The following is a 23,435-nucleotide window of genomic DNA, read 5'->3' as shown; positions in this document are numbered from 1 at the left end:
GCTCTTGCCATAGTTCCTACTCTAGTCTATTGTGTAGTCCACCTTCCCCTTAGGCCATTGTAAATACTTGTTTATGGGTGTAACTCAGCTACCTATAGTTCTAAGTATCTACTCTGGTTCCTCTTTAGGTCACAAACTTCCTTCTTCTTAGATAATGGTAAATTTCTGTGTAGGGCAGTGACTTAGCTATGCATGGTCAAGGTTGGATCAAGGACTGCAGATCAAGGACTGCCTAGAATCTAACTTAGCTATATGTCAAAATATCAATCCTTAGGAGCACTTGTAATAAACAATATTAAGGGAAAGCACACAGATCCAACTAAAGCAAGGACATTGGAGCCTTCGTTATACAGGATGCCACAATTCCAGGAGGCTGTTTCCATGAACTTTTCACTTTAGGACAGTGCCCAGGTTTTCAGGGCCTGTCGCACTTGTCACTACTGGAGTGGATGTAGCACAGGATGCCCAAGGTAAATGCACCAGAAAACAGTCCTGCTTCTTCTTTAAGGTGAGTCAGAGACTGGTAGAGATATTGGGGACTAATTGAAAACTCCATTGTGCATACAGTCCACAGAGATCAGGGCAGATAGTGAGAATGAACAGAACCCTATAAGAGACAAAACTAAATTGAGACTGGCCCTGACTGGGTGGTACTCCTTCTGTTGGCCCTGTTCTGAGCCCAGAACACCCCTACTGTTTTGACCTGACCCATTTTGAGATCCTGCATGGGACTCCTACACCCATGGCCCCAGATCTTCACACAGTCCCCAGTAATTTTTCAGGCTGATAAGGATTTTATGGCTCATTTGCTAGCTTTCCAGATCAGGCACCAGGAATTGTGGCCTAAACTTAGTGCCCTCAATAATGCAGGTACCCCAGAGGTTCAACAAGAGAACCAAGTTAGAGATTGGGTATATCTTAAGAGGCACCATGCTGAAAACTTGGAAACAAAATGGAAAGGGCTGTTCCTGGTATTTTTGACCACCCTGACTTCCATTAAAGTGGATGGAGTAACTGCCTGGGTTCATGTAACTCACATCAGACCAGCATGTGCACCTGACACTGAAAGATCCTAATAGAATGTAAAAGGTCACAGAAGCCCTGAAATTGGCAAGATAGATGTCACTGTTAGCAGAACTAGCTTCACTGATTTAGAAAAATAGAGGTGCACAATGCTCTGGCCACTCCTTGAACCCGTGTGTCTGCCAATGTTTTGACCGTTCCTTGAACTCATGTGTACACCCACTGATGAAGCTCATTGCCAGGTGTTTGTGATATTGGTTGCTGAGAAAGTGTCAGAAAATCTCCCCAGCAACCACAGCCCCACCAATCCTGAGTAGCTACACCTGTACCAGACTCTTTCCTTGTACCCCTCCCATACCCATTTCTTGAGAATAGAGATTGTTTAGCTCTGGAAATCCCCTACTCCCCCCCCTTCTCCTTTCTCCCTTGAGGGCCTATAAAAACTGGGACCTCTTTCCCCTCAAGGTTGACTCCTCTACCCCTGTGTGGGATATGAGTCGTCCCCAGAGCTCTGGCTTTCCCCGAATAAAGCCTCATGTGTTTTGCATCAAGCTTGGTCTATCGTGAGTTCTTGGGTGTCCGCTATTGTCCTGAGACCTGAGCGAGGGGCTCCTCTGGGAGTCTTTCAACACCTACTGGATAGCAGTCAGACACCCAAGCAACCACCTGAAGCTCAAGATCACCCATCTTTCTGCAAGGCCAGACAAATTCATGAGATGACTATGGTGTATCTTCCTTCCAGTGTTGAGGCTCACTACCCCCACAACCCTATCAAAGTTACTTGGCCAGTACTCTCAGCCACTGGGGATGTAGCTTGTTCCTCTACAGAGGAACACCTGCCTTATACCTGGTGTCTGGTCCTTGTCATTGATCTCTGTAAGTTAGAGGCGTGTCTTGACTCCTGTGATATCCCCACCCTAGAAATGCAGGGGGAAGGATTACCTGAATTTGGGGGATGAAGGACTTAGCCAATCTAAACCATTTCCCAGAAGCAGCCATGAAGGGTGGGGCTTAGGGTGCAGACACAGGAAGTGGAGGAGTGTCCAGCAAGAAACCACCACATATGTGTGCTCCACAGATAGGAGAAGCCAGCAGCAAGCCCATCATTGAGGGGTGTGTGTGGGGGGGGGTGGGTAACCACTTTTTCTGTGCTACCTGGGGGTGCAAAACATCGGGAAACACATACTGGAGACCATTCCAGTGTAGTTAAGTATTCCATGGCCAAGGTGAGAGAAGGGTTAGCCAAAAGGAAGAGAGAAAGAAAATAGAGTCAGGTATGGTTCAAATCTTGGTTTAACTCCTCCCCTTGGCTAACCACCCTCATATCCACCTTATTATTTCCCCTAATGTTTCTCATGCTATTGTTGATCGTTGTACCCTGCATAATGGACAATCTTATAGACGTCATAAAAGAGAGAATAGGAACAGTACAGCTGAAGGTCCTGCACTAACAATAGGAGAACCTGGGGACAGAACCTGAAGAATATGAGTTAGTCACCAGAGCCCTTGACTCTTGACAAGCTCCAGGATTGGAACTTGTACAAGAAACATGGAGGAATGAGGGACCCTAAGGACTTTTTCAATTCCCACACCCTCCATGATGCTTCCCCCTCCCACCTAGGGTTAAGGCTAGGCCAAGTTTCATTCACGAACCACAGGAAAAACCTTGAGTAAAAAAAAAAAATTCTCAGAAAAAACACAGAATGTACTGGCTAATAGTTACCTGACCCTCTTAAAAGTCCCAGGTAGAGTTCAATTGCATGTCATGATCTGCCCAAGCTTCCTAGCCAATAGACTTAAAGGTCAATATGCTTAGCCAATAAGTTTGAACTGTAATCTTGCTGATGTTACCTGTGCCCCTAAAAGGTATAAAATCTGCTTGTAATAGTCATTTGGGTTCACCTGAGGAGGATCTGATATGTCCTAAGGTCTCTTTCTATCAACATTCCTAGTTCATTCCTTTATCCTAAGCTCCAGATTCCTTCATTATGTGCAAAGACTCACAGATGCTTCCAGCTTTCCTAGTCTGTCAGTGAGCCAGTGAGACCCTAGATCTAAAGTACAGGCAGGAGCATCACATGACTGCACTGGCAACTGAGGAGGAGGATGAACACCATGCATGCCAATGGGCAGCCCTGCTTTATGATCCACATCCCAGCACATCACTGCATTCCAAAACCCTCACTTCTCAGGAGTCCCACTCCAACACCAGGAAAGCTTTACTTGGAGGGCTGGGGACCATGGTCCACAACAAATGCCCAGACCCTACATTTTCTCCAAAGCCACCCTCACCCATCTTTCTATAGGTCACAGGGAACTTACCCACAATAATTTCTGCCTCCTGAGCAATACAGAATCCATCAGGGTGGTGGCAGGGAAGTGATTTGCAGGAAGTCTCAAGTGGGACCCCAATGCAATGATAGCACTCCAGTCCTTGAGCTGAGAAAGAAACCAATACATGAGGGCTAGGTCATGTGCTTCCTAGACCAGACCCCTCCTGTCCAGTGTCTTTACTTCCACACAGCTGCTGACTGCTAGGACAAAACAAAGATATTACTGCCCAAAAGCTGTCACCTCCATCCAAATCAAAAGTGAATCAAGAACCACGGTTGTTCAATTATGCTCTGTACTGCTGTCTCAGATGGCCAGCCCCACAGGAGAGACCTGCACCCCAAGAGGTTCTAGAGACACAGTCACCATATTGGAAAGTCATAGATAACAAATGTTTGCTGAAGCGGTGAGTGGGTGTGTGGTGTGTAAGTAGGTACTGGGGCCACAAGGTAGAGAGGGCTCTTCTGACCTGTCCCACACTAAACCTGCAGAGCTGGCCCCTGTGTATTGGAGCATGACAGAGCACTGTACTTCCCAGAGTCAGCTTAAAGCTTAGGCTCTCTATGAGGCTTCCTGCAATAAACATGTAACTGCAAGTATAAGTGTATCTTAGAGCTCAGAATTTCTTAGAGTACAGAAGGCATAGCATTTGGGTCTCATGTGGCATGGACTGGGATGCAAGGAAAAGTCAAAGTCCAGGCAATAAGGATTCCAAATCCCTTGAATTGTCAGCACGGGGGGAAAAAGAAGCCTCTGCCAGTTTGTGGCACACAGGCCAGTGTCCTGACTGGGAGGCCAGGGCAGCAGGATAGAATCTAAGGAGAGCTGCTCTGGTGGACAGGGATTTTGGCACAGGTAGTGAGGTCCAAGGGTCCTTCTGGTATGTGATGATGGTTGCAAGGCATGTACTGGCAGGATTTTAGACCCAGAAAAGAACCCAGCATGGTCGGCTTCACCCACCACAAGCCAATTTCCAATTTCCTGATCCCAGGACACCTTGGGCACTGGACCCACAATGGAAGTGCAGGTGTACCCACAACCCTGAGGTCCTTTGCCATCTCCATTGTACACTCCTGCCCCTTTCCTATTTTCCATCTCACCTCTTTTTGCAAACAGTAGGACCAGAAGAAGGATGAGCACACAGGACTTTGTAGTGTGAGAAGTGTCCATCCTGGGAGAAGGGCTGCATAGATGAAACTTGGAAGTTGGAGCCAGTTAATAGACCCCCAGTCCCATCCCTGGGCTCACTCGGCTCAGGCATGCAATCTTCTCTCACTCCAACCCTCCACCCAGCTTTCTCCAAGGAATACATGTCTGCCTACTTCTCTCATCCACCACCCACCCAGCGTCTCCTTTCTAATCCCACACTCCCAACCCCAGCCCTATCCTGAGGTCTCTTCCCTTTGTCACCTAGCAGCTCCCTCCTGACACCAGTCCTTACTTCCTCTCTGACCAGGCTGCAGGCACAGTGGCAAGGTCTCAGATGTGCACTGAAGTACTTTAATTTCTCTAAGTGCCTCCCAGCTGGAATCCTAAAAAGGGAGGGTTTTCTATACTTACTTCCTCTAGGCCATCATGTTTATTGTGTAAGAGCTAGACAGATTTGTATAGCAATTGTGAAGGGAGGGTCATCCATTCGGGGAGGGACCATGGTGCAGGAGGACTAGGAGGTCAGAAGGGCAGGGGTCACAGTTGACTTGTGCTTGCCTTTCAGAAAGCAATGGCATGAGGCAACTCGCTCAGTTGTTTCCTGGTTTTTGTTTTATCATGTTTCATGTTTTTTTTTTTTCAAGATGTTTCTCTATGTAGCTTTGGCTGTCCTAAGACTTTCTCAGTAGACCAGGCTGTCTCAAACACATAAATATCAAAGGAGTCCTCCAGCTGCTGCTTCTGCCACCACCACCTCACTTTTTCCTGTTTCTAAATAGAGGGTATGGGGTTCAGTGGCTCAGAGCCTAGGGCCCTTCCTATGAGAAAACAAACAACTGAGAAATACCTGCAGACTGGCTCTGGTGAGCAAGCTCCCAACAGGGACCTGCATTCACAAAGTGAGAGTCCTGAGCCAAGAACTGAAACCGGGATGGAAGTTGCTAAGCAGTGTCTGATGTGCTTTTTGGGGTGATATAAGGGGCTGATGGTGCTATTAACATGTGGTGTCTAGAGCCAGGGATGCTTTTCATGGCAAAAGGCAGTCTTATGCAGAGGATGTATGTCTCCAGTGTCCCTGCTGCCTAGAAGCCTCCATGAAGAAGCCACATACTTGTTCATGAGGAAAATTTGTCTCTGTAATTCCTTCACATGCGGCCCTAGGCATTGGCTCATGTGTGAACACGTGCCTGAGTAACATAGATCAGCAGACAGCAAGCCTCTGCAAACAAATGCAGGGTGTCAATGACAGATCTAAGGTACAATGTAACCAACCACCCAATGAAGATATGTAGCAGTTTTGCAGAGGATGGGTGAGGTCACTTACAGGACATGCATAATTTCTGAGCAGCTAAGTCACTACCAAGTCACACCCCATCACAAAAGCAGTGTCAAGGAGTCCCTCTTTCAGTTAATCTTCTGTTTCCTCTATATTCTAGCATCTTCTGAGATCATGTACAACTTCAGGGGAGCAGAAAGGGGTAATGCCTGGAACACCAGGTCGCAGTCCTTCCTTCTGAGTATAGAGAGTTCTGTCCAGTATCATAAAGCTGTCGCTGCTTTGCTCTTCTGACTCCATTGCAGGGCTCCTGGGCCAAACTTTTCCCTACTCTAGGATGGCAATTGTGCTATCATCTTCTCTTTGGAGGAAAAGGCCATATAATCACAGTGCAGCTCACTGTTTCTCTAAAAGTCTTAAACTAGGGGTTCTCATGAGGCCCTCACTTTCCACCTAGCACCGCTGTTGGGAAGCTAGCTTCCCTTAGTGGTGGACTCCCACTCAAATTACTGACAGACCACCGAAATTAACTCTTAAGGAAGAGGGCAACAATGTACTTGAATAATCTTAGAGTTATAATTACCAGATGTTGTCAGGTTTCTGTTAGAGAAGCCAGGCCCTCTGCAGAGAGGGCTACAAGCAAGACAAGTACACATCCAGCCCTCTCTCCTACCTTTCAACTTAGCCAGAAGCTGTCACACTGAACAGGTCAAAGCTTAGCTAAGCCCATGCCCCCCCTCAGAGAATGAATGACCTCTTGTTAAGTAGACAGGGTCACATCTGCCTCCCTCACAACCTTGAGTTATACAGCAAAGGTTTCATGTTTACTAAGTGTACTTCATTCAAATGTCACTTGCCCCTCCCCCATGGACTGTGGTGTCAGGATGCAGAGGAGCTGGGGATCACCTTGCCACAATCTCAGTCAGATCTTCAGGGCCTCCAGAGCAGGGATTAATGCTCATAGCACCCACATTTCCAGGATGCTGTCCATATCCATGAAGACTCCTGTGATTTTAGTTACACAGGTTCTGGCCATCTCTGTGGCAGCAATCTCTCAAATCCAAAAGGACAGAGCAGTGATGGATCCCAGACTGTCATTGTGTCAAGTCAGGCCTTCCCACTGGAGGCATCCAATACCGCCTAGGACTCCAGGAGAGGTAGTGTAAGGCTTTGCTTGCTCTTAGCTAAGCAATGAGTCCCTCCTGGAAATGGCTTCCATCTCTAGACTAAAATTATCTGACAGGGCAGTACCTACCCACCATTAAGGGCTCATCACCTGGGCTCCCCAACAGCAATCAAGTGCTCTTTAGAAGTGGCAGAGCCTTCTCTCTTCCTACAACATGAGCCCACCCAAAGCAAGTGGTCCCCTAAACTGAGCTGGCTAACATAAGCTAGCCAGTGTGGCTGGCTGAAAGGGCAGAGATGTGAACTAGGAGACAGAGCTCGGTGGTCTCATTGTCACAAAAGAACAATGGAGATCCTGACTGGGAGAACAAAGGGATCATTGGACTCAACAGGGGGACATTGAGTGGCACATGTGGGAACACTGCAGGACCCCCAATATTTATGTGGATAACGTGGTGGCATAATGACTTGGAATTCTGCCTCTTCCCTGTGCTGGTCACATGACTCCAGAGTCAGAAGCAGCAATCCACAACAAAATGGCATTCTAGGAAATACAGACCTGAAAGCCCCATAGAGGAGTAGGGGACCTACACAGCAAGGGCTATAAAGCTGAAACAAGGTGTTCCACATACTACCCCAACCTTGGAGCTTCTGTAACTCATAAATCATCAATACAGGGTTCCTGGAAGGGGTGGTGACATTGGCAAATAAAAGGTCAAGGGTTGGGGTCTTTGGAAGGACCATCACAGTAAGGTCTACAGGACAGAGCTCAGGCTGAACAGAAGAATCCCTGCCATTGTCCAGGCACTGCCTCCAGCGGGAACTGCTGCACTGCAGAGATCTTCCTTGCAGCAGGAAGTCTTCACATCGACTTTGAGAGCAGAACCCAGGACCTAGGTATTTTCAATTTTGGGAGGGTAGATGGGAAGGTAGAGATTGTTCTTTGCTTTGCTTTTGTGAGAGGCTGCAAGATAACAGGGAGTGACCCACTTCTTATACAGGGACAACAGAGCATCACAGTGCCTGGGCCACTTGTCACCTGGCCTTGATGTCCCAGACTTGTCTCTAAGGCATCTCGAAGTCAGACATGGTAGCTTAGACTTATAATCCCAGAACTTGGAAGACTGAGGTAGGAGGATTTTTATGAGTTCAATCCCAATCTGGGCTACATGGGGGATTCTAGGCTATCCTGGAGCAAGACTGAGAACATGTCTCAAATAACAAATGAAATCACAACCATGGGTTAGTAAGGAGGCTTGATCTATAAGATCAAGAACACAAAGATGGAGATCCCCTGAGCAAAGCTCGCAGCCTAGACCACCTGCAAGCTTGGGGTACAGTGTGTGACCCTTCCTCAATAAATAAAATAGTTGTCACAAAAGATTCCCATTAATTATGGGTGCCATACACTTGTACCTCCCCAGTGCATTAAATCTACACATGTGTACACACATGCCCTTATAGGCAATGTGCTGGGGAGGCAGCTTAGTCATTGAAGTGCTTGCCACATGGAAGCCTAAAGACCCAAGTTGCACCCCAAACAACAATGTAAAGAGCCAGCTAAGCGTGGGAGTGCTGGTTATGATCTTTATGGGGGGGCAGCGAATCAGGAGGTACTGGGAACTCTCTGCTAACTCCCTCCTCTCCACCCCCAGCATACTTGGCAAATCCTAGGTCCCAGTGAAAGTTCTTGTCTCAAAAAATGAGGTGGTTGGGACTGGTGACATGGCTCAGCAGTTAACAGCACTTGTTCTTACATAAGCCCAGGGTTTGGTCCTCAGACCACAATGGTGGTTTACAACCATCTGAAATTCCAGTTCCCAGAATACCAAGATTCATTTGCATAAAGAATTAGGCAGTGCATGAAGAACAGTAGTAGAGATGACTCCTGATCTTTGAATACATTACATTACATTTATTCTTGCATGTCCACCCACATTCATAGACACACACACACAATACACACATACCACAAACACACACACACACACAATATACACACCACACACACACACACACACACACACACACCACCACCACCACCACCACCACCACCACCACCACCATCACCCCACCACCACACCACAAAGGCACAGCACAGTGTAATATCACCCAGTGGCACAGCAGAAAGGGCAATCAGCCTCTCAGACTCTTGCAGTTCCCCAGGCAGTTATATCTGGGAGACCTACTCCAGGAGACAGGCAGGCTGTGGACAGGAACAGTTAACTGGATAGCAGGGTGGGGCTGCTCCTGCCTTGTCTATCTGAGCATATGCCTAGAAACTAGCACTTGGGAGGATCTGATATGTCCTAAGGTCTCTTTCTATCGACATTCCTATGTCATTCCTTTAGCCTAAATTCCAGATTCCTTCATTATATGCAAAGACTCACTAGATGCTTCCAGCTCTTATGGTCTGTTAGTGAACCAGGGAGGCCCTAGACCTAAAGAATGGGCCAGAACATCACATGACTACACTGGCAATGTAGGGGGATGATAAACACCAGGCATGCCAGTAGGCAGTCCTGCTTTATGATTCACATTGCGCCACATACCCGGACTCCAACAGTCCCCACTTTGCAGGAGTCCCACTCCAACCCCTGGGAAGCTCTACTTGGAGAGAGGGGGACCATGGTCCACAACAAGTGCCCAGACCAGACATTTTCTTCCAAGCCACCCTCAGCCATCTTTATATAGGCCACAGGGAGCTTACCATCAATGACATCTGCCTCCTGAGTAACAGTATCCATCAGTTTAGGGGAAGATAGCTGTATTGCAGGAAGTCTCAAGTGGGACTCCCAGGCATCTGTAGCACTCCAGGTTATGATCTGAGAAAGGAGACAATACATGAAGGCTAGGGCATGCCCTTCCTAGCATGGACCCCTCCTCTCCAATGTCTTTAATTCCATACAGCTGCTGGCTGCTAAGACAGAACAAGGACATTACTGTTCAGTCACCTCCACCAAAACAAAAACAAGCCAAGAGCCTCCATTGTTCAAATATGCTCTATAGTGCTGTCTCAGATAGCTATCCCCACACGAGAGAACTGCACCCCAAGGGGTATTAGAGATTCCGTCATCATATTAGGAAGACAGAGATACCAAATGTCTGCTGAAGCAGTGAATGGGTCTCTAAGTATTTACTGGGGCCACCAGATAGAGAGGCTCTTCTGACATGTCCCACCCTACACCTGCAGAGCTGGCCCCTGGGTATTAAAGAATGATAGTGCACAGAACTTCCCAGAGTCCTAGTCAAAGCTGAGTCTCAACATGAGGCTTCCTGCAATACTTGTGCAAATAAAAGTGTAGGGGTATCTGAGAGCTAAGAACTTCTTAGAGTAGGGATGGTCTAGCATTTGAACCTGTCAAGTAGCCTAGGTCACATATGGTGACTCCCTCACCACCTTGAGTCATACGGCATATGCTTCATGTTAACTATGTGTGTTCCTCCAAATGTCACATGCCCCTCTTGCATGGGCTGTGTTCTCAGGATGCAGAGGAGGTGGGGATCAGGGTGTTGCAGTGTAGTATGTATGGTGGATATAAATGATTCGGAAGACTGTGTTGGAGGACAGCTTCTTTATTGAAATAGAGGGGCTAGATTATATGGCTTGAGTCAGGGCCAGGGGCGGAAAGGGATAGTTTAAGAGGTGCCAAACTGGTGGCAGTGGGCTTTCAAGTGTATCAGACAGACTGTCAGACTGACAATCACATGATATCTAAGAAGACAATTCTCTGGTTAGGAAACAAGCCTCACTGGCTTTATTATGACTTTACTTTTGTCTCTATGTAGTTGAGTAGGCCCAAGCCTGATTTGGGTAGGGAGCAGGCCCATACCAGCAGTGCTCTAGGAGAGCTGTCCACGGTTTTGAGCAGTGCTAGCATTTTTCTAGGCTCTGCAACATAATTACCTAGCAATGTCCAGGGGTACCTGACTCACTATACAAAGGGCTGCTTGCCTCTTCCTCACTTCCTCACTCTCTTCTCTTCTTTTCTTCCACTCTGTCTCTTTTCTTCCCATTCCTCTCCCCCTCTCTCCATGTGGTCATTTATGGCCTATATGCCTCTCCCTCTATTCTGTTCTCTCTCTCTCTCTCTCTCTCTCTCTCTCTCTCTCTCTCTCTCTCTCTCTCTCTCTGTGTGTGTGTGTGTGTGTGTGTGTATGTATGTGTGTGTGTGTGTGTGTGTGTGTGTGTGTGTGCCTTTCTCTGTCTCTACTCTCAACCCTCCCCCCATGCCCTAAGTAAACTCTATTCTATACTATACCCATCGTATGGCTGGTACATCAGGGGAAGGGAATGCCTCAGCACCCTCTTCCCCCTCAAAATATCATCCCTCCACCACACACATCCCTGGATTATTTTTCCTTTTCTAAACACAACAGTAAATGCTCTACTGTCCCTCATCTGTCTTGGGAACCCACATCTCCCCCTTTGTTTCTCAGAACGAGGCTGTATCATACGTGTCATCATGGTCTCTGGGAATAACTCGTTATTGTACCAGAACATGGTTGGCAGTGACTTTTGCTATATTAGTACCTTGGATTTTGTTGTTGTTGTTGTTGTTTTGAGAAACTGTATTAATACATGGGGTGAGAAGGAAGGAGGGGGGCTCCAATGGCTTCCCATTAATGGCAAGAGCTAGGCAATGAGGGTGTTGGAGTACCAGAAGGCAGGATCATGGAAGGCATATTGGGACCTCAAGTTGTTGCAGAGTCCATGAAGGGCCCTAATATTTTGTTCAACTGTAGTACCAGGGAAATGTTATTCATCCCCAAGAAAAAAGACTGAAGCAGATCTGATGCAACTCAAAGTAGGGTCTTTAATCTATCCAAGCTAGCTTGGTGCCTCCCCTCTCCCCCCCGCCCCCAGAAACTGCTGTCATGCATGATGTTTTTGGTAGTGGGGAAGCCCCAAATGTCTATGAGGCAAGGTTTTATAGTAAGCAGCAAGCAGGGAGTACATGTGCAAGCATCTAATTGGAAAGCTACTGTGGCCTTTAACATAATTGGCTGGTGCTGGGAGTCATATCACAAACTTGGTTTCTGCTCCCCTCTGCATTTGTGGTCTTTAAGTAGTGGTGTGTGCTTATAACCTGTGGGTGGAGGTCTGTTGGGAGAATAGCCTGCAGACACTGGTCTTATTGAGGGTGTAACCTGGAAAAGCAGATTTTGTTGGAGATTAGCCTAGAGACTGATGCTAGGCTTGAGTTTTGGGGTGGGGGACTTGGAAACTAATGCAAGGTACCTGAGTTTAAATTTAGGTCAGCTTCTCTAAAATGGAGTCTAAGCTTAAAAGATTTGGCCTCACATTAGAATGTAGGGGTTAACCATTCATCAAAATGGTTTAAAATATAGATATTACATAGTGCTTAGATACAGCTTGACGATATGTTTTTCTTGTTGGTTTTCTTTTGGGAGATTTTTGAGACATGGTCTCACTGTCATGGAAATTACACTGTAGATCTGTCTGCCTTTGAATTTACAGAGATCTGCCCTGGCCCCTGGCCCCATACCACCTGGGTGATTCTTACACATTACCAAGTATAGCTGCAGCATGAGGCTCTTTGTGCTCTCAGAAAACACTTCCCAAAAGACTTCCCAGTACTCCCTTCTGCTCTTGACTCTAAAGCCAGGTAGATACATAGCCAAATCTGCAGAGTTCTACTGCTTGCTGGGACTGGAACATAGGCCCCTTCTTCTATTACCAGCTTTTTGTTTTCCAACTCCCTCACTGCCTAAGCTTGGCTGTCCTGGAACTTGCTCTGCAGATGGACCTTGAACTCAGAGATCTGTGTAGCTGTCTCCTGAATGCTGGGATTAAAGATTTATGTCACCATGCCTGGACTTAAGCTTTTCTTCACCCAGAATTTACTCTGTCCCAGGTTGGCCTTGAATTGAGAGATCTGCTTGCCTCAGTCTCCGGAGATGAAAGGTGTGTACTACTTTGCCTGGGCCTAAGTTTTTCATGGCCTCTCTTCCTCAAGATCCAGGTCAAGAGCTTGTGTCTTTCATTTCTAGATTGTAATTCACTCCTGATTAAAAGTCCAAGTGAAGGGCTGGTGATATGGCTCAGTGCTTAAGAGCACTGACTGCTCTTCCAGAGATCCTGGGTTCAATTCTCAGCAACCACATGGCGGCTCACAACCATCTGTAACAAGGATCAGATGCCCTCTTATGGTGTGTCTCTGTCTTTAGACAGAGACAATGTACTCACATGCATGAAATAAATAAATAAATCTTTTAAAAACACATATAAAACAATGTTTGTTTTTAAAAAAAAAAACAGTTCAAGTGGAAACAAAAACCAAGTAATATCACCTAATATAACTATTCCATGTACAATAGCAAATGCATGAACAATAAGCTTAGCTGGGTGGGATATTGTCCCAAAGTCACCATTCCCTTAATCTCTTAATCTCCTTGAACACAAACTTGATTCACATCCATTTAACTTCCTGGTGCCTCTTTATTATTTGAGCCACACATTTTATATTTTTCCTTTTTAAGTTTGCTACACTTGTCCAAAAAGCTCTTCAGGAGACTTAGCCAGAGAGCAAAATCTGTGTTGGGCTTTTTTTTTTGAGACTTCTTTTGTCAATGCAATTAATATAAATCTCTTTATCTTATCCTCAGGTAGACTCTTCAAACAAGGATAAAGAATAGCCACATTTGTCACCAAAATACTACAAAAACAGTCTCTAGGCCACATATTGATATTCCCATGTGAAACCTCTAGTACAAGGCTTCCACAGTTCAAATCACCCTAAGAAACGAAGTCTATCATATTCATGATAGGATAATCCATTAAGTCCCACTTAAAGCATTTTACTGCTTTCCAAATCCAAAGTCCCAAAATCCACATTCCTCCAAACAAAAGCATGGTCAGGCCTAGCACATCAATACCACAGTCCCTGGTACCAACTTCTGTCTTAGTGTTTTACTACTGTGAAGAGACACCATGATAAAAGACAACATTTAATTGGGTCTGGCTTACAGATTCAGAGGTTCAGTCCATTATCATCAAGGGAGGAACATGGCAGCTTCCAGGCGGGCATGGTGCAGGAGGAGCTCAGAGTTCTACATCTTCATCTGAAGGGCACTAGAAGAAGACTGGCTTCTATGCAGCTGGGATAAGGGTCTTAAAGCTCACACCCACAATGACAAACCCACTACAACGGGGATTTCTGAGTCTTGATTTTGATAACTTGTTTCCCCCCTCCTCCTTGTCCTCCTCCTCCTCCTCTTCTTCCTCCTCCTCCTCTTCCTCCCCCTCTTCCTCCTCCTCCTCATTCATTCATTTTTGAAAACCCAGTTTATTTTTTTCTGTTGTGAACAGACCAGGTAAGTGTGACCATATTTTGTACACGTGTAGTAATCTACCAAAATTAATTTTCCTATAGCTCTGACAATCAGTTCTGGAAATCCAATCTGACAGTGTGTTCAAATAAATCACCTCTTAAGCTTCAGCCAGAACTCTGTCAAATCTGCTTTGTAATACCGACCATACTACAGAGGTGACTTTACAACAGTTGAGTGTGGAAGTTGATATATTAATGGGCTTTGCTTCAGTTTCTTAGGTGTCTAAAAGTCTGGCTGACATAGTGGAAACTATTAGCAAGCATCTTATAAAACACAAAATCTTTAAGCAAGATCTCATAAACACCTGTTAGGGTTTTTTGTTTGTTTGTTTTTGTTATTGTTGTTTGGGGTGATGGGCCAGGGGGCAGATTGCCTGTATTTATGCCTGGGCACCATGAGCCTGCAGTGCCCCTGAAGGCCAGAAATAGAGTATTGAAGCCCCTGGAGCTGTAGTTGCAAATGGTTATGAGCCACAAGGTAGTTACTGGGAATCAAATGCTTGTCTTCTGGAAGAACAGACAATGCTCATAACCACTGAGCCACTTAACATTCACAGATCTTCTTACAATGTGAGTGATTCCTGCAAAACAGAACAAAGGCTTACTTTATCTAGCCTCTTGCTGGTTTACTATGAGGTGCTAAACCAGAGACTGTAGCTTCTCACTTCAGAGCAACTCAGACAGGCAGATCAGATGCAGAAGCAAATTGTCTTACACTTGGGATGGGTTGATGGAGGTCCCCAAAAGACCCTCATTCAAAAAGACCATAGAGACCGACATTGCTGCAAACTGCAAGAGGTCTTTTTTATTGATCAAACACATTTGGGACCCCCCCTTAGCATGCAGGCAAGAGGAGAGACCTCAAACAAACACAGAACACACTTTTTATACCTTGTAAGGGGCAGATTTAGGCAACAAGGCTATCTGGCTTATTCTAATTGGTGTAGCAAGTAACCCTTTCAGCCATTGGCTGGTTTGTATAGGGTGACCACTGTCCCTCACTCTGCCTGCCCTTGTGGTTTTTTCTCAGCATTGTTTAGTCAGCCAGCTTCTTTATCTGGCTCTGCACTTGTCCTGCTAGTATAGTTTGGAAAATCCCTTCAGAGCGGGAAGGGGTTAGATGGTCTTTAATTTATTTTGGTTTCTACCTTCCCCCCTTTTTCTCTGGTGCATTCCAATCTTGAAATGATGTTTCACTTTGCTGCAGCTACTGATATTGTGGTCTGAGCATCAAAACTTGTACTGTACTTATGTGATTAAGGATTCATGGGCCAAAGGTAAAGAACAGAAGCAGGATAAGAAGGGGTAGTAAGCAGGACTAGGTATGGACCCTTCCAGCGAGGTGCGAGGGTCTGGGCATAATGCTGGCATATGTAGATCAGATCTCCGACTGGAACTGGTGAGATGTCTTTGAGGTACCCAGCTCATTCACTGCAGCCAGATGTGACCAGGCTTCCTTCTGCACCACCTGCAAGCCTTTTAACCTAGGATACAGATCATTATTACAACAAAATGTGGGTTCAATCACATTATTTAAGACAGTGAGAGGTGCAGGAGCCCCATAAAGGATCTCAAAATGTGTAAAACTGAATCAAGAGGGAGTATTTCTGGTTTTAAATAGGACAAGGGGGGAGGAGCACCACCTAGTCTGTGCCAGTCTCCATGGTTAATTTTGTCACAGTTTCTTTTAGGGTTTTATTTATCCTTTCTACCTGTCCTGAGCTCTGAGGTCTGTACACACAATGTAATTTTCATTCGACCTTTAAATACTTGGCCACCCCCTGACTTACCTGGGCAACAAAGGCATGGCCATTATCTGACCCTATTGCTTTTGGCACTCCGAACCTTGGAAGTTTCTTCAATAATCTTCTTGACGACCACCTGAGCAGTCTCATTTTTACAGGGAAAAGCTTCTACCCATCTTGAGAACGTATCCACAAAAGCCAATAAGTATTTATACCCATATTTTCCAGGTCTTACCTCAGTAAAATTTACCTCCCAGTAGATACCAGGTCTATCTCCCTGGTAGCTCTTCCCTGGATCCACCGTGGTGTGGCAGACATTGACTTTTTAGCAGGGCACACACTTGTGCACAACCTGCTCCACAAGATTTTAACCCTGGTACATGGTACTTAGTCTTGGAGAATGTCTAGATGAGCTTGCTTACCCCTAAGTGAGTCCACTGGTGCATCTATTTGATCATAGCCTCTACTTGTCTTTGTGGCAGGATTTTCTTCCCCCCAGAGGTGTACCACAGTCTCTTATTTTTGTTGAACTGGTGACTGGAATCTTTGGAAATGAGGGCTAAGTTCTCTGCTGTGTAGGTAAACTTGGGGACAGGTTTTTTTTGGGCTCTGTTGCCAGAAGCACTGGCAGGGCCATGGCTGCAACCACTCATGCCTCTTGGTCTGCCATGTTGGTGTCCCTTGATATCATGGTATCTCTCTTCTGGTGACTAGGACAGTGGATGATGATTACCTTGGCAGGGTTGTGGAGGACCCTCAGTAGAGCAGTATTTCCTCTTTGTTCTTAATTTCTTTTCCTCCCGATGTCAGTAGACCCCTATGTTGATATATGGCCTCATGGACATGGGCCGTGGCAAAAGTGTACCTGCTATCTGTGTAGATGTTGAGTCTTTTTCCTTTTCCTAATTCCAAGACCTTAGTGAGGGTGATCAGTTCTGCCCTTTGGGCTGACATATCCTCTGGCAGGGCCTGTGTCCAGATAACTTGGTATCAGTCAACCATAGCTGTTCCAGCATGTTTCTTCCTTTCTTCTAGATAGCTGCTCCCATCTGTGAACCAGGTAATGTCTGTGCCTCTAGTGGCTGGTCTGTCAGATCTTTATGCCACCGATGTGCCTCGGCAAGAACTTGCTGACAGTCATGGACAGGGGGCTCTAAGGCTATCTAGCTTTTATGACAGGTGGGCCACCAGCCTCTTCCAAGGGCCCAGCTTCTGTGTTAGCCCCCCATTTGCTATCCCTTTACTCTCAGCCATGAACAGGTAGAAGGCTTTGGTCACAAGGGGGCCCCTCTTCTTCTTGAGGCAGCCTCTCGGCCAGTGCCCTTTTTCTTTACAGTAAACACATTGATTTTCAGCCAAAGGCTCTCTGCAGTTGCCCGGTACTGTTTTACTAACATCTCTAGTTTCCCTGACTACTGTGGCCAGTATTTTATGCAAGTTTCTCTCTTGTCTCTTATCCCTTTTTAATTCCCAGGCTTCCTGTTCCTTCTGCTTATCATTTCTAAGTGTTAGCATTATCAGCCTGTGCCACTTTGCTAAGCCCTACTCTTTGTTATTTACCTCTCTTTGCTTCTGTTTTCCTGACTGTAATGGAGATCTAATACACAATGTTCTCTCTCTCTCTCTCTCTCTCTCTCTCTCTCTCTCTCTCCCTCCCTCCCTCTCTCTCTCCACCCCTTTGTTCCTCCTCCTTGTCTTTTCTTCCTTTGGATGTTATCCAATTATCATATCCACATCCTGTCACCCATCCTCTCCCATAGTTCACCTCTGCCCTGGTTTATCCTTCTGTCTTGCTGCACATCTCTGATTCTGACACTGTTCTCTGTCTTTGTCAGCCTGTCTGTGTGTCTCACCATTTGTGCTTTGTCCTTCTGCCCATCATGCTTCCTATTTTTGTATAGCAACCCTTCTTCTTGCCTGTCTCTCCCAACTCAGACCTCTCACTAATCCCCTTCATCACTATTTCTACATCTCCTCACTATTAATCTCTCCATTTGCCACTGTCATCTATCTCTCCTGAGTCTGTTTCTCATTATGTCTACTGAAGCTTTGCTCTTCTTACCCTCAAGATCGCCTTGCTTAGATTTTCTATGGGTTTAATCTTTCTTTCATCTTTACAGACCTCTATCTGTACACATCTGTCTTCCTCATCCTCTTTGTCTTTCTCCTCCTGCCCTTCTTAGCTCACTTCTTAGCAGCACTTCCCTTCCTTCCTTCCTTCCTTCCTTCCTTCCTTCCTTCCTTCCTTCCTTCATTTCTCCTCCTCTGTACCTACACAACTCTCTTACTGACTTGTCCTACAATCCTTCTAACTTCTGTACCCCTTTTACCTTGGTCAGATTGATGGAGCACTCCTCAGCCCCATGGAAACAAGCCATTAGAGCCTGGTGATAGAGTTTCAGCTGCCATCCCATCTGAGAGGACCTCCCATCCACGCCTGGGAAATTCTTTCCAGCCTCTAAGAGAATTCTCTGCCTTTCCTCTCAGTTGGGCACAGCTGGGCCTCTAGGCTGGCAAGCACTGGCAGCCTGTGGCAGTCAGTAGCCCCTCAGCACCGAGGCCTCACCCCACCTCACTCAGCCTTACTCTGCCCCCCTTCACCTCACACATGTGCAGCACAGCTCAGAAGTGAGCACAAGGGGGATGAGAATGGGGGCAGGGCTGCCTACACCCCACCAGCTACTTCCTGAGGTTGGTAATAAAATGGGGGATAGGGCAGCAGCTGAGGATCTGAAAGGAGGAGGTCAGCATTGGGGTCTGTCAGGATTTTCTTCTTAGGCTTTTCCCAGAGGGCATAAGTACCAACCGATAGGGGACCTGTGGATGAGAGAAAAGGGTAGGCCCAGAGGGATGGGTAGTGTCTGTCCCATGATTCTCAAAACAGTCATCAGTCCAAGTCCAAACACAGAGACACACCAAGACACACAAGATACACAACAGAAACCATCCAGATAAAGCCTCACAGTAATACCACAGAAAGCGGCCAAGACAAACAAGACCAACACAGAGCCTCCTAGATTTGATTCCAACAGAAGCCTGATACTATCCATATCAGGTGGTAGCTGACTCCTAGCTACCACTGGGTTGAGAAGGACTACCTCTGATCCAACCTCCCAGTGGGAATATGGATCATCCTCCAGTCTCATGTGGCCTGTGACTTCCTGTCACATCTGCCTGTCACCATGACCACCCAGATGGGGTCTCTCATGAGAACCCCAAAACCTGAGACCAGTTGGTCCCCTCCCAGGAACAAAACAGCCTCAAAAGCCTGAGGCCAGTTGTCCCCTCCTGGGACCTATCCAGCTTCACAAATGACAAACACAGACAGCAGACACGAACAAGACATACACGCAGGCAGACACACAGACAGATAGACAGACAGACAGGGATCCCACTTTACCTTGCTTGAGCAGTCCTCCAATGCACGGGGTCTGGTTCCTCCTGAGGAGGATCTTCCCAGCCAATGCACCAAATGTTGGAGTCTGCTAAAAGACTCTCACTCACGAAGACCATAAAGGCCAACTTCGCTTCAAACCTCAAGAGTTGTGTTGTTGTTGTTGTTGTTGTTGTTGTTATTATTATTGATCCAATGCATTGGGGGAACCCCCTCAGCATTCAAGCAAGAGGAGAGACCCTGAACAAACAGAGAACACACTTTTTATACCTTGCAAGGGGAAGATTTAGGCAACAGGGCTAGCTGACTTATTCTAATTGGAGTAGCAAGTAACACTTTCTGACATTGGTTGGTGTACTGGCTAGTTTTGTGTCAACTTGACCCAGCTGGAGTTATCACAGAGAAAGGAGCTTCAGTTGAGGAAATGCCTTCATGAGATCCAACTGTAAGGCATTTTCTCAATTAGTGATCAAGGGGGAAAGGCCCCTGGTGGGTGGGACCATCTCTGGACTGGTAGTCTTGGTTCTATAAGAGAGCAGGCTGAGCAAGCCAAGGGAAGCAAGCTAGTAAGGAACATCCCTCCATGGCCTCTGTATCCGCTCCTGCTTCCTGACCTGTTTGAGTTCCAGTCCTGACTTCCTTGGTGATGAACAGCAGTATGGAAGTGTAAGCCAAATAAACCCTTTCCTCCCCAACTTGCTTCTTGTTTATGATGTTTGTGCAGAAATAGAAACCCTGACTAAGACAAATTGGTACCAGCATAGTGGGGTATTCCTGTGACAACCTGACCATGTTTTTGGGGAGAACTGTGGAAGAACTTTGGAACATTGGGCTAGAAGATCCATTTGGTGTTAAGAGCTCTGTGAGATGTTGTGTAGGAGCTTGGAATATAATGTTGAGAACAGTGCAGAAGATGGAGGCCTGGCTTGTGAAATTTCAGAGGGAAAATTAAAGACTCTTTTCAGGGCCATTGCTATTTTGGAGTTTTATTATTCCGTGGTTCTGATTACCTGGGGCTGAAGAATTAGCTGTGATTAACAATATACTAGACCTAATAAAGCAAAACCTTTACATTACTGGGACTATTGATGCTGGAGCTAAGAAATAAGCGGTGATTAAGAAGAGACCAACATCGTTGAAATGACATCTTCTGGGAAGTGTTTTCTGAAAGCACAAAGAGGCTGTGTTCCAGAGATAGGCAAGGTTGTACTCCTTCTGCAGTGGGACTTGGTAATGTGTAAGGGTCACCCAGGTGGTACTGGTTTTGAAGGCATGAAGGGGTCATGCAGTGCAGCTGAGGCTCAGCACTGTGAGAGGCCATGGAAGGCCATTGGTGAAGGTGCAGCCTCAGTTGCAATTGATGGCCCAGGACTGAAGGGGTCATGCAGTGTTTTGGAGATGCCAGTACCATGAGATGACCACCAAGAGCAGCAGAAGTGGAGTACAGGCATCTGGAGCCTAGAGGACGACATGTGTGCTACAAAGGGCATGGCTGGAGAAGTGACCCAAGCCCTTGGAGGAGCCCAGAAGATCATGAGTTGTATCTCAGACATTGGATGGTTGGAGATTGATTTTTGCTTTTGATTGTGACTGTGCCATGATATTTTGCCTCTTGAAGGAAGTAACTATTTTAGTGGAGCTCACAGTTAAGAGATGTTTAATTGTAAAAAGACTTTGGATTTTAAAAGAGATGGATATTTTAAAGAGATTAAAATTTTAAGAATATGTAAAGACAGTGGGGCATTTAAAGTTATTTAGACCTTGGGAATGAATAAGAATGTAAAGGTTGAGGCTTACTAGTGATGTCTTTGTGTGTCAAGTTGACAAGGGGTCAATTTTACTGGCTAGTTTTGTGTCAACTTGACCCAGCTGGAGTTATCACAGAGAAAGGAGCTTCAGTTGAGGAAATGCCTCCATGAGATCCAACTGTAAGGCATTTTCTCAATTAGTGATCAAGGGGAAAAGGCCCCTTGTGGGAGGGACCATCTCTGGGCTGGTAGTCTTGGTTCTATAAGAGAGCAGGCTGAGCAAGCCAGGGGAAGCAAGCCAGTAAGGAACATCCCTCCATGGCCTCTGCATCAGCTCCTGCTTCCTGACCTGCTTGAGTTCCAGTCCTGACTTCCTTGGTGATGAACAGAAGTGTAAGCCAAATAAACCCTTTCCTCCCCAACTTGCTTCTTGTTTATGATGTTTGTGCAGGAATAGAAACCCTGACTAAGACAGTTGGTTTGCATAGGGTGACTGCCTTTGGCCTAGTCCCTCACTCTGCCTGCCCTTGTGGGTTTTTTCTCAGCATTATTTAGTCAGCCAGCTTCCTTATCTGGCTCTGCACTTGTCCTGCTAGTATAGTTTGGAAAGTCCCTTCAAAGGGGGAATGACTAGGTGGTACTGAATTTATTTTGGATTCTACAATGCCTTCTTCTCAGTCCCTGTCCATAAGGACCACAAGTAGCAATTTTCTTTCACTTGGCAAGGCCAGCATTATACTTTAACAATTTTGCCTTAAGGATATATAGGAACTCTCCTGCCCTGTGCCATAACTTAGAAGGAACTATGATCGTTTGTCTCTTCCACAAAATATCACATTGGTGCACTATATTGATGACATTATGCTGATTGGACCAAGTGAACAGGAAGGAGCAACCACTTTGGACTCATGAGTAACAAATATGCTTATCAGAGAATGGGAAATAAATCCCACCAAAATTCAAGAACCATCTACCTCAGTAAAATTCTCAGGAGTCCAGTGTTGTGGAACATGCAGAGATATTCCGTCTAAGTTGAAGATAAGTTATTGTGCCCAGCCCTTTCGGTGACAGAGATGCTGTTTGGAACATCTGGCAGGCCCCTGTAGGTGAGTCACAGAAGAGACCTTTGGGATTTTGGAGAAAAGCTCTACCATCAACTACAGACAACTGTTCTCCCTTTGAAAAACAGCTCTTGGCCTGTGTCTTAGTTAGGGTTTTACTGCTGTGAACAGACACCATGACCAAGGCAAGTCTTATAAAAAACAACATTTAATTTGGGCTGGCTTACAGGTTCAGAGGTTCAGTTCATTATTATCAAGGTGGGAGCATGGCAGTATCCAGGCAGGCATGGTGCAAGAGGAGCTGAGAGTTCTATGTCTTCATCCAAAGGCTGCTAGTGGAAGACTGACTTCCAGACAACTAGGATGAGGATCTTATACCCATACCCACAGTGACACACCTATTCCAACCAGGTCACACCTATTCCAACAAGGTCACACCTTCAGATGGTGCCATTCCCTGGTCCAAGGATATACAAACCATCACAGACTGTTATTGGGCCTTAGGGGAAACTGAATGTTTGACAATAGGACACCAAGTTGCCATGTTACCTTAACTACCCATCATGAGCTGGGTGCTATCAGACCCTCCAAGTCATAAAGTAAGACATGCACAGCAGCAGTCTATTATCAAATGGAAGTAGTATATTCATGATTGGACCAAAGCAGGTCCTGAAGGCACAAACAAGTTACATGAAGACATTGTTCAAATGCTTATGGTTTGTACTACTGTTGCAATGTCATCTGCTGTTAAGCATGCACCTATAGCCTCATTGAATGTGCCCTATGATCAGTTGACTGAGGAAGAGAAGACTATGACCTGGTTTATAGCATTATATTATGAAAAAGAAAGAAAGAGAGAGAGAGAGAGAGAGAGAGAGAGAGAGAGAGAAAAGAAAGAAAGAAAGAAAGAAAGAAAGAAAGAAAGAAAGAAAGGAAGGAAGAAAGGAAAGAAAGAAAGGAAAGAAAGAAAGAAGGAAAGAAAGAAAGAAAGAAAGAAAGAAAGAAAGAAAGAAAGAAAGAAAGAAAGAAAGAAAGAAAGAGTCTCTACTGCAATACAAGAAGTTAGGACTTTGAATCTTTTAGTGTATATTATTCATTACATGGAAGGTATTTTATTAGCTGATTCCTCTGACAGCATTTTTACTACAAGCCTTTGCTCTTATACAATGAGCTTTAAAATTATGGAGTGGTAGTTGTTCCAGAAAGGATTCAAAGGCAATATCCTTTG

The 23,435-nt window shown here is 45.8% G+C and overlaps 1 protein-coding gene and 1 pseudogene across 1 annotated transcript in view; both read right to left on the bottom strand.

Annotated features, from left to right (window-relative positions):
• LOC147000753 (lymphocyte antigen 6A-2/6E-1-like) overlaps window positions 1–4,524 on the bottom strand; it is a 33,072-nt gene extending 28,548 nt beyond the window's left edge. The window contains exons 1-2 of the mRNA XM_085831542.1: window positions 4,455–4,524; window positions 3,346–3,462 (exon numbers count right to left, since the gene is read on the bottom strand). Coding sequence (XP_085687668.1) covers window positions 3,346–3,462; window positions 4,455–4,524 — 187 coding nt within the window. The remainder of the gene's footprint in view (window positions 1–3,345; window positions 3,463–4,454) is intronic.
• A 3,123-nt stretch (window positions 4,525–7,647) lies between these two features.
• Window positions 7,648–23,435, bottom strand: part of LOC147000752 (lymphocyte antigen 6G-like) — a 37,985-nt pseudogene continuing 22,197 nt past the window's right edge.

This window comes from Mus caroli, unplaced genomic scaffold (assembly GCF_978045245.1).
Source record: "Mus caroli unplaced genomic scaffold, Mus_caroli_1 scaffold_16, whole genome shotgun sequence".
Classification (NCBI taxonomy): Eukaryota; Metazoa; Chordata; class Mammalia; order Rodentia; family Muridae; genus Mus; species Mus caroli.
The sequence above is the reverse complement of the archived record's forward strand: the minus strand, read 5'-3'. Positions and strand labels throughout refer to the sequence as shown.